Source organism: Solea senegalensis, linkage group LG21, assembly GCF_019176455.1.
Source record: "Solea senegalensis isolate Sse05_10M linkage group LG21, IFAPA_SoseM_1, whole genome shotgun sequence".
Taxonomy (NCBI): Eukaryota; Metazoa; Chordata; class Actinopteri; order Pleuronectiformes; family Soleidae; genus Solea; species Solea senegalensis.
In genome coordinates, this window is record NC_058040.1 from 2,793,264 (window position 1) to 2,812,857 (window position 19,594).

At 38.7% G+C, this 19,594-nt stretch overlaps 1 protein-coding gene and 1 long non-coding RNA gene across 2 annotated transcripts; one reads left to right on the forward strand and one right to left on the reverse strand.

The window, feature by feature from the left end:
* The first annotated feature begins 1,033 nt into the window (after positions 1-1,033).
* Positions 1,034-13,621, forward strand: scai (suppressor of cancer cell invasion). The gene is made up of 17 exons (XM_044012987.1): positions 1,034-1,250; positions 4,057-4,181; positions 4,810-4,905; positions 5,028-5,114; positions 5,474-5,572; positions 5,774-5,870; positions 6,291-6,389; positions 6,533-6,685; positions 8,367-8,468; positions 8,840-8,941; positions 9,550-9,628; positions 9,886-9,985; positions 10,825-10,906; positions 11,143-11,215; positions 11,363-11,536; positions 11,652-11,752; positions 12,504-13,621. Exons 2-17 carry the CDS (start codon positions 4,075-4,077, stop codon positions 12,648-12,650), a joined length of 1,698 nt encoding a protein of 565 aa, XP_043868922.1. The 5' UTR covers positions 1,034-1,250; positions 4,057-4,074; the 3' UTR covers positions 12,651-13,621.
* A 4,082-nt stretch (positions 13,622-17,703) lies between these two features.
* On the reverse strand, positions 17,704-18,501 carry LOC122787005. Its single transcript, XR_006362535.1, has 3 exons — positions 18,325-18,501; positions 18,170-18,244; positions 17,704-18,080 (listed from the first exon to the last, which is right to left on the reverse strand). It is a non-coding gene; the product is annotated as an uncharacterized LOC122787005 (long non-coding RNA).
* Between the last annotated feature and the right edge of the window lie 1,093 nt (positions 18,502-19,594).

Genomic DNA, 19,594 nt, shown 5'->3' on the forward strand with positions numbered 1-19,594 from the left:
CCTTTCAGTCTCCAACTGAGAGCTGCCTACAGAGCTCTGGATGTCACATGACTTGGTTGTAATGAGCCGCCATGTTGGCAGCCTCAGAAATGAATGCAAAAATGAACGGGACCACTGCTGGATTACGCCTGTCAAATCTGGAGAGGGCATTATTCCAGACCTGCGGTGTCCTTGATGTCTTCACTGAAAGAGCCTGGAGGCAAACACATGGCCAGACCAGTGAACACAGACCAGTCAAATAATAGTATAATAAACTATACAGCGAGAACCGAAGTATCTTATTACAAAATATGACATTTCTTGAGAAAAAACAAGTGCTATTTCAACAATGTTATGCCTAAATTAACTATTTACACATCACACTGGATCTATAAAGGCACAGACATTTAGTCACAGGAAGTGAAACATCTAGTATTTCACATTTTGATTAGATTCTAATCTTAAAGAGACATTTTAACAAATTCATCCTGCGGGCCGGATTGGACCCTCTGGTGGGCCGGTTCTGGCCTGCCGGCCGTATATTTGACACCCCTGGTCTATAGGGATGAACTGCATTGTTTTTTGGCAGGGGGCGTGTCAGCAGCATTACCCTTGGCTGTGTGAGGTCAGCTACTCGACATTGTAAATAATGTAAATCCAGGCAACATCTAAATTTTTCAAACACAATAAATAAATCAAATCAAATCTATTTTTAAAACCTGGCTCCAAAGAGATTTGTCTGTGGACTTCCGGTGGGGTCTTCTTATCTCTGTCCTCTTATGTGCTGCTGAGTAATGATTCATTTTAGATCACATTTTTCATTTGTTTTTGTTCACAAAAACGAGCCAAATTCAATCCGATTTCAATCCGATTTGAAACATTTTTAGTACTTTTTGCTCAGACTGAATTTAAAACGATTCCTTTTAAATCATAAGAACATTTTAAAGGTTATAGTGCTTATTTTATACAGAAATAAATGGGCACGCCGCCGTTTGGGAAAGGTTGAGATTCTTTTATTTTGAAACGCTTAACCCGGAAATAGTAAGCCCGTCGTACTTGAGTGGAGCTATTGTACTGTGATACCGTCACCCACACCCAAATAACAGCAAACCTCCGTGTTCATCACTCAGCCGGGGCTCGTGTCAACGCTGCACCGTCACTTACGTTCAGTGAGATGCCAAGGAAGTCATGCTTCACTGACGGGGCTTGTCGAGGCTATTGCACGGGTTTGTGAGCAGCATCTCTGTGGTGCTCCTGTTCATCGACGCCAGGTATGAAGGACTGTGGGTTTCAAAACCGCTGCATTCCGGTCTTTGTGACCTCACTGCTGATGTGTGTCTCCAGATGTTAGCGTAGTTGTGTCCTGACCTCACTTTGACCACGCTGGAGAGGACAGCAGATAACGTTGCCACACACCATTAGCTGTTGCGTTAGCCCATATGTAGCTCGACATGATTCCTTTCAATTACTCGAGGTCATTTTTTTGAATTCGGTCAATACAGTAAAATGTCCACAACGACCATTTTCAGTCTCCTTAAATGAAATATTAACAACAGCTAACTTGTCTGGTGTTACTAGAGCTGTCACAGACAGAGAATGACGAACTCCATTCACATGTCACATTTGTTTCCAGTGACAGTTCTGAACCTCTAGCTGAACTGCAGCGCATCCAGAGACACAGGTTAGGTAAAATACTTGGGGAAAAATGTTTTGCAGTAACTTAATGGTCAGTATATTTCTCCACATAATATTTTTAATCCATGTTTTTTTTTTTCTGTGTTTACTGGAGCAAATCTCCATTCTTAATTTTCAAAGTTTTTGACAGATGATGGTCAAAAGTTACAAATATGAACACCTGTCCAAGTTTGACCTGTTGGTGGCAGTAGAGAGTTCAAGGTACACAGTCATGAATTGGTGTGAATGTGGGCCAGATTTCATTAACTTTTTGATGGTATCTTTGCCAATTTGAATTGGCTGTTGTGGGATAATCGTTTTGAACAAATGATTTTGTAAGGCTTGGTCTAAAGATGCTCTGTGCCAACTTTCATTGAGACGGGTCACATCGAGTGCATCGGTCTCGGCTTAAACCAAGAATTCCAAATCATGCCCTGATGGTGACGCTGAAGAGTTTGTGGTACAGGTTCATAAAACGGTGTGAGTGATCATGGGACTGTCCCGAGTCAGTGTGGCCGGAGAATAATAATAATAATAATAATAGGAAAAGATAGAAACACAATGCGTGACTTTGCAGCTTTTGCTGCTCTGGCCCCCCAAATAATAGAACATTACACTGTTTGTTATCTCGTTGACTAATTTGGATCATATTGTTACTGCCTCATTTGTGGAGGTCCATGCTGCTGTGCCACGTATGAACAAGGCTTTAGCGACGTTTCTTCGAAGCTCCACAAAGGTTGTTGAGTCATTTAAACATTTTGTCACTTCAGAGAAGTGGAAGTGTGTGGCACTGTCACAGTATACTAGCCTCTCCATTTGGATCATTCAATAATAAACAGTGCATTCATTAGACATTACCCACATCATGAACAGCCTGTAGCCACTCTCACACACTGACACCCCATCTCCCAGGCTCGTATGGTGCTAGAGTCAATATTTACTAGTCACCCCCCACGCACTCACTACCCTCAGCCATGAAACAAACTTGATGAGAGTGGGCAGCAAGCTGGAGGGCTCTCTTTCTATTTTCCTCCCTCGGATTGTTTTTGATAATTAGTTAGCGATGGCACTGATTTTTCTCTACAGTTCACCTAATGTAGTTCTTCAGTTGGTTGGAGGTTACTTGCAGTCCTAGTTTTAGTTTATTAAATCTATTTTTCTTTTGGGGACACACTGGGTCCAACAGCCCATTGCTGGGCTGGTTTTTGTTATTTATTTTTTGTGAGGCTCATCCAAACTTAAATGACAGTAGGTTGACCTTTGTACGCTGAGATTATTTGGAAACTTTATGGTGTTTTGTTTCTGTGGATTTCTGGTTGCAAGCTGTTATTTTTTTTACAAACTGTGCCATAGTAACTTTGAGCCTCAATTGGATGTACCGCTGTCCAGTGCTGAAGGCATCGATGAGACTCAGTTGGACGTACCGCTGTCCAGTGCTGAAGGCATCGATGAGCCTCAGTTGGACGTACAGCTGTCCAGTGCTGAAGGCATTGAGCTTCAGGCTGAACCCGCTGGGGTTCTGCCTAAAACCCCCCAACATATTTTAACTAAAATAATCAATTAATACTTACAGATTCAAAGCTATAAATTATACAGGATAAAAATTCTTTGGTCTGTTATAAATAAAGTTAAATAACAGGAACTACCTTCATGCTGTGTCTTTTTCTCTGTAGAGCTCAAAATAGGTTTAATTGTTGGCAAACAGACCTGCTGTTTTGGTACTTGGTCTCAGACTGTCGTCTCACACTCCCTGGTTCACACTGGCTGCACGTCTGTTGCCTTTCATTCAAGCTGCCTGTCTCTCTTCTGATATATATCTCTGGCAGAAAACGTCAAGTCATTTTTGATTACTCAGATTGTGAGAGAGAGAGAATTTGCACACTGGCTAAAATAATTAGAAAAATATAATTTTTTATGTAATCCTGCTGGTAGAACGTTAATATCATTATTAATATGTTTTTTTAATGTATTTGACTTTTCTCTTTTCATTCTTGTGCTTTTAATGTAAAGCGACTTTGAGTTCACAAACAGCTTCCAGGGTGAAGCAGTCCTAATATGAGCCCCATTATAACGGCTCTGGCTCTGTGTTTTCAAAGTCCACATTTAACTTATTTATTTATTTTACTGGCGAGGTAGAGTCAGTGGGAAAAACAGCAGGAAAGACATAATCTTGCGCGCCGAATGTGGCCTGCAGGCCTTGAGTTTGACACCTTGTCTGGCAATGCAGGGGCTACTATGTTTCATAGTGAAAAATAACTTAGATTTAAGTACATATGCTAGGATCTTTGAGGAGTATGAGTGGGTGAAAAGAGGTTACTTTTCTGAATGGCATTGGGCCATCACACACACACACACACAGTAGATATCTTCAGCCCATGAACAGTCATTTCTCTTTGTAATTAGGTGTGAGACGTCAGTGTCATGACTGGAGCTGAGACTGAGGATGATATTCCATCAGGTGAAAGGAAGACTGTCACAGATTTCTGCTACCTCCTTGACAAGTCCAAACAACTCTTCAATGGACTAAGGTCAGTTTCACTTACTTCCTTGTTTTGCATCTGATGCACTTTTGGAACAGCTTGGAAATTCCACACACCTACTGTGTGATAGAGCTGCGTGGTGTACGTTTATTGTCATTTTAATATCAATGTTAATACATCCCTTGAGCAGTGGTGTAGCCAAACATTCCACATGATCATTTATAATGGGCTTAATGATTCCCCTAACATTTATTTACGCCCGATTTATTACTTACTTACTGAATTACTACTTACTGACTTTTATTGTAAGTTTTGCTATCATCTCTCCCATCCATCCCTTTCTGCTCTTCTGCTCTCCCTCTCATGTGTGGACTAACTTCAAGACAAAAAACAGACATATTATATTATATAAAAAAAAAACATGGTCAAATGACTGGTTACAGAAACCACAAAATTAAAGTAAAACATTTGAATTCAAATAACAAAATTTACAGAAATCTTCAATTAAAAGTCAATAGAATAATTAAAAAGTTTCCATCAAAATGATTATAATTTTACAGAAAAATACTATTATTTTACAGGTTATTGTGATCAAACTTGGGTATTTAATGGACAATCTTAAGGGTTTTGCAGAAAAGTACCGTTATTTTACAGATTGTTTTGCTCCTTGCTGCAGAGACCTTCCTCAGTATGGACACAAGCAGTGGCAATCTTATTTTGGGCGGACGTTTGATGTCTACACCAAACTGTGGAAATTCCAGCAGCAGCACAGGTCATTTCTTTTCTTATCTCACATCAGTCTGCGGGCCCAAAATGTGTTCATTTGTCTATTTGTTCATTTACTTACCTGTTGATGTGACTAATAATAATAACGCTTTTATTATTCACCTACAGGCAGGTTTTGGACAGTCGGTATGGCTTGAAGAGATGGCAGATTGGCGAGGTTGCATCCAAAATTGGGCAGCTTTACTACCATTATTAGTAAGTCAAACCATGTCTCAGTCATCCTCAGTATCACATGTCACCATCCCATTGCTGTCTTTTATTGAAAATGGATAAAATTGCACTATATTTAATATATTATTATATATTATATTTAACAGGATCAGGTATGGGGATTGTTAAGATTTTAAGATTTTTTCAATACTGTTCATCGATACCGGGCTTTAACAATGCTCTTATTGGTTCTTTTGAAGTTAATTGTTGATAGAATAAAACTTTTTAATATGCTCAAATGGAGGATTTAGTCAAAATTAAGAAAAAACATCATAATGTAAATATCTTTACACAGTGCCCAAACCTCTCTTTTTCCTAATTTATGTATTAAATCTGTTTGACAGCCTTCGCACGTCAGAAACAAGTTACCTGAATGAGGCCTTTTCATTCTACTCTGCAATTCGTCAACGATCTTACTATTTTCAGGTCAATAAAGAAGACAGGTAAGTTTATGTTTTGTTTTTTTGAGACACACACACATGTTGGATCACAACACAATAAGAAAAACATCATTATTACATTGGAATTTGTAACAATACTGACATTTAAATGTATATGTGCTAAAAAATGTAGCAAGTTCTAAACCTGGATTTTGACTTGACTTAAAAGTCTTGATTTTTTTTTTTCTTCCCCTTTTTAATCAGGCCAGAGTTAGTAGTGAAGAAGCTCCGATATTATGCTCGCTACATAGTTGTCTGTTTACTGCTGAACAAGATGGACCTTGTCAAGGTTTTGGTGAAGGTACGGACACATTCTTCTGATTTCTGCTTGACGACACACTAGAGCACGATAGATGTACATGTGGAAAATAATGTTAGGCACTTTGTTACTATTTTTGTTTGTTAAATATCAGTCAAGCAGGTGTTACTCTCTTCTTATTCCTTTCATTACTATATAAGACCTATATGACCTATAGCTCACATTTGTCTAAAAACTGATATTTGTCAGCTGAGATTGGCACAGCACCAACTCTCATCATCCCCATTAGAGTTTTTACAGATTAGTGTTAAGTATTTATTTATTGATGTTAAAGTATACTCTTTATGGGAAGTTTCAAAGGCGATCTCAGCACCCCCACATCAAGAGAAACAAAGTATAATAGTAAAGAGCAGGAAAAACAGTATTTGGGAATTAATCTTAATCTGTCTGTGTTATCTGCAGGAGTTATCTGAGGAAATTGAAGATTATACACAGCGATTCAAAACAGAGGATCAATTGGAGTGGAACCTGGTTTTACAAGAAGTGGCAGCTTTTGTGGAGGTAATCGACTCTCCCAGTGGAACACAATTGTGTTTGTGCAGTTTCATGAACCAGCACGCAGGATACCGTTTTTGTCATTTTTCTGGGCGAATGACAGATTGTAACTCGCCGTCGTTTCTCTTCTTTTGTTTTGTGTGAAACAGGCTGATCCAGTGGTTGTACTGAACGACGCCAATTCTGTTGTCATCATCAGCAGCCGGCTTCAGGAAGGAAGTGTGCCTCCACTGGAGCAAGGCATGGTGGTCGGACAGCTCGTCCTTGCAGATGCACTAATCATAGGCAACTGTAACAATCAGGTTTTAACCCACTAATTCTAATCACATTTCCTAATGCCTTCTTAATGAGTGTGTGTCTCTATTTTCTGCCACTTGTGTCCAAAATCAAAGGAGATAAGCAGGTTCTACTGGGAGCAACACACTCCTCAGTTGGTGTTAATGCAAGACTGGCCCCCTCCAGTGAGTGTGGTGCTGAATGTTAGGGCCGTAACATGCATTTTCCTCCTGCCTCCCTTGATTCCACTTTGCTTTTCAAATCAAAAAAACCTTGTGATCTTACAAGAGACTAGTTCTTAACGTTACAGGTTACAGCTGAATTTTATGGCTGAATGATGTTTCTCCGTTTCATTACATCCGGGGTCGTGACATCTGAAACTGTGAATACATTGGAGTGTTTTATTTAAACAAGTATTGTTTGCAGGCACCACATTTATCACACGTTTCATGGTTGATGCATGATGAGTCCTGCACCCAGATTATGTCCTGCTTTCTACAAACAGTTTGAGGGCCATAGTGAAAAAAGTGTGTATCCATTGGCCAGATTGTGTATTGTGTTATCCATCTATGTGTGCATGTACAGAAGCATGAACAATAATAATATTAATAATAACAATAATAATAAAAAAATAAACACACACATCCCCACATCCAAGTTATGATCTTTATGACGAGGATTGAGTACAGTCGCGATGAAGTGCAGGGGGATCTGAGTAGAACTTAGTGAAACGTGTTGACAGACTCTTAAGAGCGCATTGTTTTCCCTCTGTGGTCCGTCTCAACCTCTTTGTGTAGAAAGTGCAATTAAGGGAATAACAATGAAGCAATTAAGCTGATCTCTATAGTTAACTGCTCAAAGGGGGCGAGAAGAGAGAGAATGTTCATTGTGAAGTGAAAGTCGTGGGGAGTTCATAGTCCGCGCTGTATGCAGCCTTCACCTTGAACCAGGGGTTGCGTTAACTGAGAGTTCTACCATGACGGAAAAATCTGAAGGCTGTGCGTCATTTAGACAGATTGAACACAGAGGCAGATCTACTGAAACTTGAAAATAATTCACTTGTAAACAGTGGTGCCGGCAGCCGTGATCCTGTTTGTTTAATCACTTTTAATTGTGATTGTCTACTTCTGTGTGCATCGTTCTTTGCCGAGACATATCTGAGACTCTTGTTACCTCCTTCACAAACTCTTCCAGAGTCCACCTCGGATGTTTGAGAGAATAAAGTCGTCATATTTTAACATGTTATTTTCGAAGAGGAGAGTTGTTAAAATGAGGTCTGTGGAGCAGTTTGTGGAATTGTACTTTAGAATAGGTTTCACAAACAAGGAGATAATTCATCGCCTGGTTCTTTCTGCGGAAAAGACGCATTTTCTTGCTCTCCTCTTCTAAAACAATCGGTTACAATATTACGACTTTATTCTCAAAGTCATTCAATTTGGCCCTTCGTAGATTTTAAAAACCAACTTAGAAGGAGATTCTTTTTCTCATACAGTCACTTACAAACCAGTGGAGTTGGCCCTTGATGGCCCTGAAAGAGTTTAAAAGTTTTCATTGGTTTGACTTTGTGGTCAAAGAGACTATGTTATTATTGTATTATCTATACACTCCATCAATTATGTGACAATTGTTTCTTCAGTGAAAAACAATAATGTTTTGCTGTTGCTTCTTTCAACGGTTGAAGTGTCAGTGTTTTCTTCCTTTTTTCAGGTGAAGTTCAGTGAACTAACCATCGATATGTTCCGTATGCTTCAAGCTTTGGAAAGAGAACCTGTAAACCTGGCGACACAGAACCCCAAACAAGGAATGTTAGTAAGTGTCATGCCAGTTATGGTTGAATATGGTATAAGCTTACGCTTTCTATCTAATCCTCTAGAGCAGGGGTGTCAGACATATGGCCCGCAGGCCAGAACCGGCCCACCAGAGGGTCCAATCCGGCCTGCAGGATGAATTTGTTAAAATGGAACTTATTCATTCATGATTAGAATCTAATCATAATGGGAAATACTATATATTTTGCACTTCCAGATACATTCAATCAAACCTTCTGAGGAGATTTGGATGACGGATATTAACAATTGGCCTTGCCTCACCAAAAAGAAAACAAACAGTTAACCTGTCATATGTAGACATGACTTAAAATATGAAAGCTAACGTTAATTATTCTAAATATTTCCCCACAGGAACCCAGTGAGAAGCCGGCGAAACGGGAAAATCCTCACAAGTATTTGCTGTATAAACCAACGTTCAGCCAGCTTTTTGCTTTCCTGTCTGCCTCTTTTAAGGTCAGTGACACTGATACTGAAATAGAGATTTTTTTTTCAGTTTTTGTCTTAGTGCTATTTTATTTTCAATATTTTGAACGTATATCGTATATGAACGTTTATCTGTATTCAGTGTCTCAGACACGATATGATATGAACTCAACGTTAAATTTCCATCAGTGAAAACACTTTGTGATAAGAAAAGTTGACATAATTGTTTTAGATAATTCCTATAAGTGTAATTTATGGCATTGTGTTAGAGTTAGGGCTAGTTTTTCTTATGTGTGGCAACATTTTTATTCCATCATTTGTAAGGGTTAGGGTTAGTGTGTATAACTGGATAACAACAGTATCATCTAAGTTACAACATATATGTGTGTATATATATATACATACTGTGTATTAATACCTTCACTACTGTAATTGGTTTTACCCTTAGCCATTTGTCTACAATAAAGCTTTGCCGTCTTGAATTTTAATAGAGCAGGTCAGCAAATGCACGATTATTTGCACTATATGTAGCTTGTACTCGTATAACGTCACGATGATAAGACCTGAAGCTGTGATCAACTTATTAAACGCATTACTTTTTTTTTTCATGTTGTGTTTTTTGTTGCTCTGATCTTCAGGAATTGCCTGCCAACAGTGTTCTGCTTGTTTACCTATCAGCTACCGGTGTCTTCCCCATTGGGCATTCAAATTATGAAGGTAAATGCTTCTTACTGAATTAACTTTTATTAAGATTTCTTCTGCATAAAAAAGTATAACTTACTCTGTATTTAAAACTCTGTTCAAACCCTCTCCACCTGCCCGAATCAGCAATTGTTGGTCACTTAATTACGTGCAATTACTGAGTGTTTTGTGTTGCAAGCAATTGAAGAGAACTTTATGATCTGCAATAGAAATTCTGTCATGTACGCTCAAATGATTGTAAGTAAGTTTTAATTGTCTAACTTCTCTTGTAGGACCGTATGATTTTGGAGGAGTTCTCACGAATACGAATCGAGATGTGGTGAATGGAGAGACGGTGCAGAAGAGAAATCAGACCCAGAAAGAAATGCATTGGTGAGAAACTACCACTGTTTACTTACACATTGCGTAGCTGATGACATTATGTGTCTTGTCTTGTTCTATTTGCAGTCATTTGTGGTCCACTCTGCACGAGTGACCAGCGAATGTGGGCCACACGTTACACCGTGTTTCACTAGGAGATGGCACAAAAACACACATGGTCACAAAAAGTGAGATTAGTAGTGATGCATGAAATCAGTTCTACTCTACTAGCTCAGTTTCATGACTTCTCGATTTGTTTTTTTACCAGTGCCGTCACTATGTGTGAGCTGGTCGTCTTTCAACCAGAAGGCCTGGGGTTCAATTCTGGGCTTCTCTAGTTTACATGCCCAACACGTGTTCCCCCTGATGACTGTGTCCGTGTATGAATGACAGATTGTGAAGGAGTGGTCACACATCACCAGTTCACGTCAACTCAAACTCATCGTACTGATATATGCCGTTTATCATTCAGATTGGCGTACATATAAACATCCGGTCACATGTGACATATTTCCGTTTTGTTACTGCTGTGTTTCCATTCCAAAAAATCAATGACAGATTTAAGGTAAAAAAAACATTTTTGCAATAGAAAAAAAAAATCACTGAAGTCTTTCAAAGATCTCTAAAGCTTTACAGCGTACATATCAAATAATTCAAATCATAATTTGTAATGTAATTAAGAACTAATAAATAACATCTGAGTGGTGCCCACTCTGTACAACTGTAACCATTTGTATACAACTAGTAACCTAAGAAACAACAGATTTGAATGCAGAATATCCAAATGATGCAGTGCAAAAGCTCACCATGTATATCATTGTACTTTTCTAATATTTGAATGTGTGTTGCAGCCTTCATCCAGGGGATTTATTCCCTTTCACCAGGAAGCCACTTTTCATTGTTGTGGATTCTTCAAACAGCACAGCCTATAAGGTAAAACAAAAAATGAATATACATTTACTACTGCAGTGTTTTGGCAAACAAAGGGTCTGAACAATATATAATTGAGAAAGCACAAAAGGAATAGATGACTTGCAAAACTGCAGTGTAAAGTATTTTACACTAGTTGCGTAATTATTGTATATGTTTTGAAAACAGTATAAATGTATATTCTTGTGATTAACATGACTTTTTTTTTTACTCTTTTGTCTTTTTTCCCGTCGTAATAGAATTTCACAAACCTTTTTGGCCAGCCTCTTGTGTGCCTGCTATCGCCTACAGTATATCCCAAAAGTCTGCAAGGTAAGTGACACTCAAAAGTAGTTATAATGTCCAAATAGAAGTGTGTAACAACTTTTCCCTCTGAGTTTTAATGTTCCTGTTTATGTCTTTCATTATTTCCTCATACTTTTAGGGAGATAAAAGTGTCTTGTTTGTTTTCATGTTCAGATCAGTCGCTGCGCGGGAGTCTGTTCACTCTGTTCCTCTACAGCCCACTCTTGGCCTTTTCCACTATTTGTGGTTTAAACAGTGTGCAGCGAGGACTCTGGGACAAGGCTCAAGAGTTTCTTAGTAAAGTCTACCATGACATCGGGCAGATGATAACCAGATCACGAACCATAGGTAGCAGATTCTTTAATGTTTTGCTCATGTGTAGGTTGTGAACTTTGTTAATGGATATTATCTGGAGTCTTATTGCCTGTATCGACACTTCATAATTTCCATTATGTTGCCACAGATCAAGCCTTTCTGCAGTTCTTTGGTGACGAGTTCCTTCGACTGCTGTTGATCCGCTTTGTGTTCTGCTCGGCTGCATTGAGACTGCATAAACTGTTCCGGGTAAGTCGCTGCTGCTGTCGTCGTCCTAAAGAAGTTGTGTCATGTATTGTAATGTCAAAAGTGCCTCTAACTGAATGGTGACGTGCAGGTTCTCTCCCAGTCTTGTTGATCAGTCATATCTAATCATAAGCGTTATTTTAGTCAAATCCACTGATGCACTTTTATTCTGGTCTGCTAATAACAAACATCAAACCGCTAATCTGTACAAATGTTTTCCTGCTTCACAGTTTTGAAGGCTGGCCGTGGCCTAGCTATCTGCAAATTCTCCACAATACTGCCTAGGACTCTGGATGAACTGACACGACATTGACACTATTGCTGTTCTGGCATTTATTATTATTCATTTTCATCTTATTATTTTTCTTCTATATGCTTTTTGGCATGCTTCTCCTCCTTCATACCTTTAGCTACAGAAACAGTTAATATATCAACTCAAGACTTTATTGGAACTTTAACCCAGATTTATCCAGGTATATTCCACCAAAATACGACTTAGTACTTAATGTTTTAAAGGTTGATTCCAAAAAAGTCTAAATACTTTTAGTACATATAGTTTTAAAGGTCCATCCATCTTCTACCGCTTTATCCTCTTATTCCACAAAAATCTGAACTTTTGACATTTAGAAGCAGACGTTTCCAACCAAACTGCACTCTAGTTTGTTCTGAAGACAGATTGGGTTCATGATCATGATCAATTACAGTTCAATTCCAAGTGCTTTTTTTTAAAGCATGCTCAATGTTGTGCTTGTAGGAATCCCAGAGCTTCCCAGAGTCGTACCCTGAGCTGCCCAAACAGGACACGGTGGAGAGCAGCGTCCTTCAGAAGCATATTTTGGAGCTGGCATCCATGTTGGAGGTGCAGAGCCTTTTTCGGGACGATTCACTGGAGGCTGACTAACATCTTTGCAAAGGACTAAATGGTATAGTGTGTATGTACATCATGGACTCAACTGCCAGAGCCTGCAAAGGCTTCTTCTTTCTTTCTTTTTTTAGGTGATGAAATACTTTAAAAAATGACAGGTTCATGCCCAGTTTAATTGTTAACTTGTGTGATCAAATGCAAATGATATAAAATTTGATTTGCAATCTGCATTTCAGAGAAAGAAGGCAAGGTTTTGTGCAAATGTTGAGCCCTGGTAGCTTGTTTCATAGCTGTATATATTATTCAAAAGAAAAAAAAAAACCCTCTTCCTTCAAATGCAGGGCTTAACATCCTTTATTTTTCATGTCAGAAAATTGAAGATGAAATTGTTGGCTTTTCTGTTTTTTATCAATATTTATCAATGTTTTATCAATGTGAATGTGAAAGTTGTGTCTGCCTAACGATAGATCATGGGGTTGCTTTTGGTGGCTTTCAGATAGGACTTAAAACAGTAAGTACAACACTTCCACGACACTCGATATTCTAAAGATACTAGAACGTTAATCACACTTTGTCTATTATTTAACCAATAATAACTATTATTATTTGTCATCATTGTCCAGTAGACGCATCTCAGACTTCAACCAATCAGCATCACATAGTGTTTCACAGTACTACCTCTCCTCTGTTCAAAGTCAAAGATGTTCTTTGAAATAAATGAATAGACACATTTAGCAGAAGATAACCAACTCCCTTTATGTCATTCATTAGCAATCCATTCTTTCAGCCTTCTTCGTTTAGAAGATGGCAATTCATATTGTTTCCACATCCCTGAGCTGTAAAATGCATGCAAGAAAAAAAGAAAAGTCCCTTTTGCCCTGTGTCCTTACATTTATATACAAAACCCCCTTATTTTAGTGTTTTCACTGACAAACCTAGTTGTAGTTAAACAATAATAAGTGACGCCAGCAACACTCAAAAAACATTCAAACACTTGGTATAAAAAGTTCTGTGCCAGAATTAAAGGTCAATTCAAAGACTTTGTTTCTCAGGGGCAAGATTACACAAATTGGAAGTCTTTCACCATCTACATGACATAATACTGTGGAACACCAGGTCTCGTTCTGGCCTGTCTGCAGACCACATTAAATGTCTCCTATTAAAAATGTATCTTGCATAAGCCAGACGTGAATCAAACGATGGTGACCGAGGTCCGTTGAGCAGCTGAGGTCTTGTATACGAGCATGAATTGGCAAACAGTCCACTTGCAAAAGTGCAAGAATCAGTTTCTTCAGGACCCAAAATGGTTAAGAAGTTTATCTAACCCTTAAGAGTTCCTAGGGACATTTTCCAGAGGATATTCATTTTTGCTAAACTTTAGAACTGTCATCTCAGTTTCTTGAATTGGATGCAAGAACTTCCTATTGTTCCTAGCGGTAGAAAACGCCACCTTCCCAGAAACAGCTGTAAAAACATTATATACTAATATTTTTCAATCTCTTAAGCCACTTCATCCTGAAATATAGATATCAAATATTAATAATATTATTTTACACTTTGTTTTCACAATTCCACTGTTTTTCTATCTGAAAAAACAAAAAACTACAATAATTTCCATTGGGAACAAATTAGACATTTCAAAAAACAACAACAATGCATAAAAATCAAAGTTTCTGCAAATCTTTGACCCATCCCAGGGCTTAGTAATTCCTTGAAATGTATTTTATGTAAATATCTTTTTTTCCAGTTGCTGAGTTGTGAAAACATAATGGCCTTTAAAGGGTTAAAATTTCAAAAATGTTTATATATTTCAGGCTGAAGTAGCTTTAAAAGATTGTCTAATTTAAAGTGGAAAAAAATATTAATATATAATGTTTTTATAGCAGTTTTTGGGAAGGTGGCATTTTCTGCCTCTAGGAACAAATTAGGAAGTTTTTTCAAGGAACTCTTAAAGGTTAAAAGAATAGATTTCGAGACCCACTGGGAAACGTGTTTTGAGTTTGTTGCAGGCATCAGTTTTTTAAGTTTGTTTATGTTTAGCAAATTATTTACATTTACACTTTTGGACCGACACTTTTAACCAAAGCAGCCTACACATTATCAACATATTAGGGTTACAATGTAATAAGCACAATGAGAGGATCATCAGGGGGATAAAAAGAAGTGCTAGGCAAGTTCCAGAAGGAAAGTGTAGAAGCCTAAAGAGTAACGTTCAAGAATGTGGGTGCAGGACTGTGGGAGGAAACCAGAGAATTCTTCGTTTGGCTCGAAACTTGATATGTGAGACCAAAGCCTTGCCCTGAACACATGTGTGATCTAATCTACAACATCACAATCGCTAAAACAAGTAAATATAAAATTAACTATGGACAATTCAAAATCTTACCTTACTCCGCTTCTACAACCAATATTTCAGCACTGACTGGTTTTGTTTGAATGGTTTGAGCAGGAAGCACCTAGTGTTGGATGAGGAGGGTTTTTTTACTCCTCGCCCTAGGTCTGAGCATGAGGGCTGATGCTTCATTTAACAATACTAGAATGTGCTATACAGCTGCTCACGTCAGGGATTTGATGCAACAAGGTGAGTCGCTGAGTTTGCCCTCTGAACGGCTGCCCCAATAGTTTGGTTTCTGACAGCGCGTTGTGGCTCTGCTGCTTTTATACTGTACATGCATCACCAGCCAGCAAGTTCATATACACATTGACATAATCAGTGCACAAAAGTCATGAGTAGGACGGACAGATTGCACAGTGAAGTGTGTGAAAAGGGTAAAGGCAGCAGTAAATACGTATATGTCCAGATACGAGTCTTTTGAACTCCTGGTCACCCATTCAATTCAATTCAATTCAATTCAATTCAATTCAATTTTATTTGTATAGCGGCGAATCACAACGTACATTATCTCAAGTCTCTGTACATGGACAACATTATCGAGAGCAGAGTATTCCAACAATTCGCACAATGAGCAATCACCTAGGCATCAGTGGAGAAGAAATCTCTAATAGAACCAGACTCAAAGATGTGCAGCATCTGCCTAGACCGGTTGGGGTGAAAGGAAAAATTGGGGGACAGAGGAAAGGAAGGGTAGAGAGAAAGGACAAGAGGGAGGTGAGGTAGAGACAGGAGCAGATATATGACAGTTGTATCAAGTTGTAAGTTTAGACTTTTCCCCTCCCTTATTTATGTATTTATTGATTGATTTATTTGCATGTGTGCATGTATCTAGTCGTGTATATATGTACATATGTGTGCATAATATAAATAAGCTGATGTAGACATTTTAACATTTGAACGTGCGTGTATCCATATGTGTGTGTACACATGTATAAGTGTGTGTGATAGTCTGAAGTGTGTCACTTCATGTCTCAGCTGCTTGTTTTTGTTTGTTTTTTTTCCACACAAAATAACCGGTAATAAGGAATAATCGTGTCTTTAAGATATGACGGGGCCTGATCACTGAGTGCTTTATATGTGAGGAGGAGGATTTTGAATTTAAATGTATAAAGGGAGCCAGTGTAGAGAGCTGTGATCTCGTTCCCCGGTTCCCTTGTCAGTACCCGTGCTGCTGCGTTCTAAAACTAACGTCCCAATAATCACAGTAATCTAGTCTGGAACAGGCTCTTCAGCATCCTTTAATGATTTTTGTTATGTTGCACAGGTGGAAGAAGGCACGTATGTGTGAGTCCAATGACAAATCTGGACTCGATAACAGCTCCGAGGTTCTTTACAGTAGAACTGGAGTCCGTGGTAAAACCACGTGTTCAGAGCCGAGGAGCATCGTTTCAGTTTTGTCTGCGTTGTCTGGCATTCAGTGTTTCTTATATGAACTAATGTAAAGCTTGTACACACGTTACAACGTTAACTCAGTGTTGTGTAAATAAATCTTATCTGTGTGTTTCTAACTTGTGAAGTTGAAAACGAGTCGCTGCAAACGTTGATGAGACCACGTTATTCTTTGGCCATTGTCTTAAGGCGTTACATTCCATTTTCCAAGCACTAGATAAGCTGTCGAGAAAAAGAGCCACTGTTTTTTTTTCATTGTGCATTTATTTTCTTATTTTTGGAATAAGAACTTCCACGTTTCCTGTACGTTGATAGTTATGTTATTAAAAATGACGTAGACTTGGATTTTAGTGAAGTTCAATATTGTAATGATTGTGTTTTGTTGTGTTTAATGGAACGAGACGGATTGTGTCCCACCAGCCCTCTGCACTGGTGAATGTGGTTTTTACAGAGCAAAGTTTGTCCTGCAGAAACTGTCCACATCTGTCACCGCTGTCCTTTTTAACAGCTCCTGCGTCAAAGGTGTCAAATATGTTGGAATGATGTGAAATGTCATGAAAAGGCAGCAATAATTTAATTGAATTGTTAATTTACATGTGTGAAAGGCTTTGAAACAACCTGGATTAAAATGTCAGTCATTTTTCAAAGAACAACTGTGAAATATTTGATACATTTGGACGTCGTCTGAGACAGAAGAAGCAAAAAAGCAAAAAATATTCATTTAAGTTATCAAATGTTGCATGTGGAGGAGTGTGTGTATATTTAATGTCAAAAACTCATATGTTATATTATTGTATGGTGTTTCCTCAAGTCAAACCCCAAAAGAACAGATTTTGTTGCACAAAATGAATTGAATAATGAGGCAAATAAAGAAAATGTCTTTAAGCCTAGTTGGTGTATTTATCTCTTCTGTGCTTCATATTCACAACATGGCAATAAGGCTGGGCAATATATTGAATTTATATATAAATATAGGATTAGACACTTTTTATTAGTAGGATACCTCTGCTATAGAGCAGTACAGAACAGTTTTTTTTAAGTATCCTGTTAAGAAATTCTTAGGAACACATGACAGGAAGTCAGCCCCTGAGCTGTGATTCGCTAACTCTGCGGGAAAACAACCAAAATTTGCAAATCCGATTACTAGCGATAGGTGGAGCCAGGGCAGACTGTCTATCTTATGAAAAACGTTCACTATATACTGTAACTAACAAAGGAAGCTTCACAAGGAAAGAAAAGAGAGAAGGTGAGACGTGAGAAATGTAAAATGAACAAATAATTGAAAGTTTGATTAAGTTGTTTTTTTGATAGGCTTAAAAACTAAAAACTTATTAAAGGACTCTGGATAAATAAGGTGACACAACTGACGCTGTTTCTCCTGTCGCCCGTTTGGACCCAGTGTCAGTCTAAGGACACACAAGTTACAGTGTAAGTCCAATTTTTCTTTAAATTTCCTAGCTTCTCCTGAGGTCAGAGGTCATAGAATATTTCCCCACTGTCGACAACTCTGATCTGAAACGTGAAGGAGATTCATCACGGTTTCTCATCTGTCATCAGAAAAAGGCTCACGATGAACGATCAGGGAGAAGACGGATACGCAGGAGGTTGTCCGGAGAGGTCAACTTCTTCTTCTGTTCTCAGTCTCTGTGGACTGTTCTGGAGCATGTCAGTGTGATGATACTCTGAGGACAAACAGATTCAAGTCAATGTTTTATGTTATGAATGGGATTTCCCCTTTTTTCTTTATATCTGAGACTATTGTCAGACTCACAGTTAAAATGATGAGCTGAGGATAAGGCTGAGGTCAGCGATGGTCTTAGCTGTAGTCTTCCTTCTCCTGTGGAGGCTGCACACGTTATGAAAAAAAAACAAGTGAAGGACAATTATGTAGCTCCTACATTCTGTTTCTATTTTGTGGGTCAGTACCTTGGGTATCCAGAAGGTGGTGCTGCAGCTGGTTTCCCTCATCTCAAAAGTAAGCATGTTGTCATGGCGACTGACTCCGAGTCTGCGTCATGTTCCTCGTAAGCATTTACTATCGTATGAAGAAGGAGCTGCTTCAGCCTGGTCTATTGAAGGAATTACCTCTTACCCTCGTGTCTTCTCTTTCCTCCCCTCTCCCTTTTCCATCCTCTCTTCTCTTTTCTCTCCTCTCCCTCTACTTTGCCTCCTTTCTTTCCTCTCCTCTCCTCCAGAAACATAAAGAAAGAGATTCTGTGAAGTAGCTCTCAAAAGGGTCTATACAGGGGTCTGCCAAGGGCCAGAAGTCTAGAGGAGAGCCCCAAGCCCAAGTCACTACCTCAAGAAGTCAACAAGCAAAAGGCTATGAATCGGAACAAATGTAGGTATTGCCCTTCTCCAGCTGACCATCTCAGAAATGCACCAGAATATAGGAAATCACATTACCAAATTCTGAATTTTCTGGGGGAGGAGCCCCAGCCCCCCCTTCCCGTTTGCACCCACTCTTGAACAAATAGGGTGGTCCTTATGCATCTGTGCCCAGGGGGACAGTAGTTCATAATCTGTCTGTATTAATACAATTGATAATGTAACATTATAGTGTGATATTTGTGTCAATAATTGTCAAGCACAGGTGACTCCGCATGATGGGCCCCCCAAATCAAATTCTGCTTAGAGCCCCCTAAAGGGCTCGGGCCGGCACTGCCCAGACACCACATGGCCATGTTTTGGTGTGCTTATGAAACTCCATGAATTAAAAATATAGAATATAAAGATAAATAAATGCCTGTGTAAATGTCTGGAGGTGTCCTGTGAACACTTTTACAGGCATCTCTTTTACTGTTGTGGTCAATGGGAATTGCTTTTTTGGGTCGCATGAGTATTTTTTGTTGCAGTACCAAGAGTGGCCACTGGAAAACATTGTTTTCAAGGCAGAGGGGGCGGAGCTCTATCCAGTTCTTATAATACATTCATGATCACTGACTGATTGTGTTTTGAATTCACAAAGTAGGGTTTTCTTTTAGCTTTTATTTTGTTAAATCAATGTATTTATTTTGTTGTTGTTTTTTTAAAGTTACCCTTCCTCGATACACTTTTCTTTTTCTTTAAACTGTCATCAGTCACATGGTGCCCCTGTCTCTACACAGGTAAACTACGTGGTAGGGTGTGAGGGCAACCTGCGGTGTAGCAGAGAGGGACTTTTAATTAAACTGTCTAAATTAGGTGTCAAGGTAAG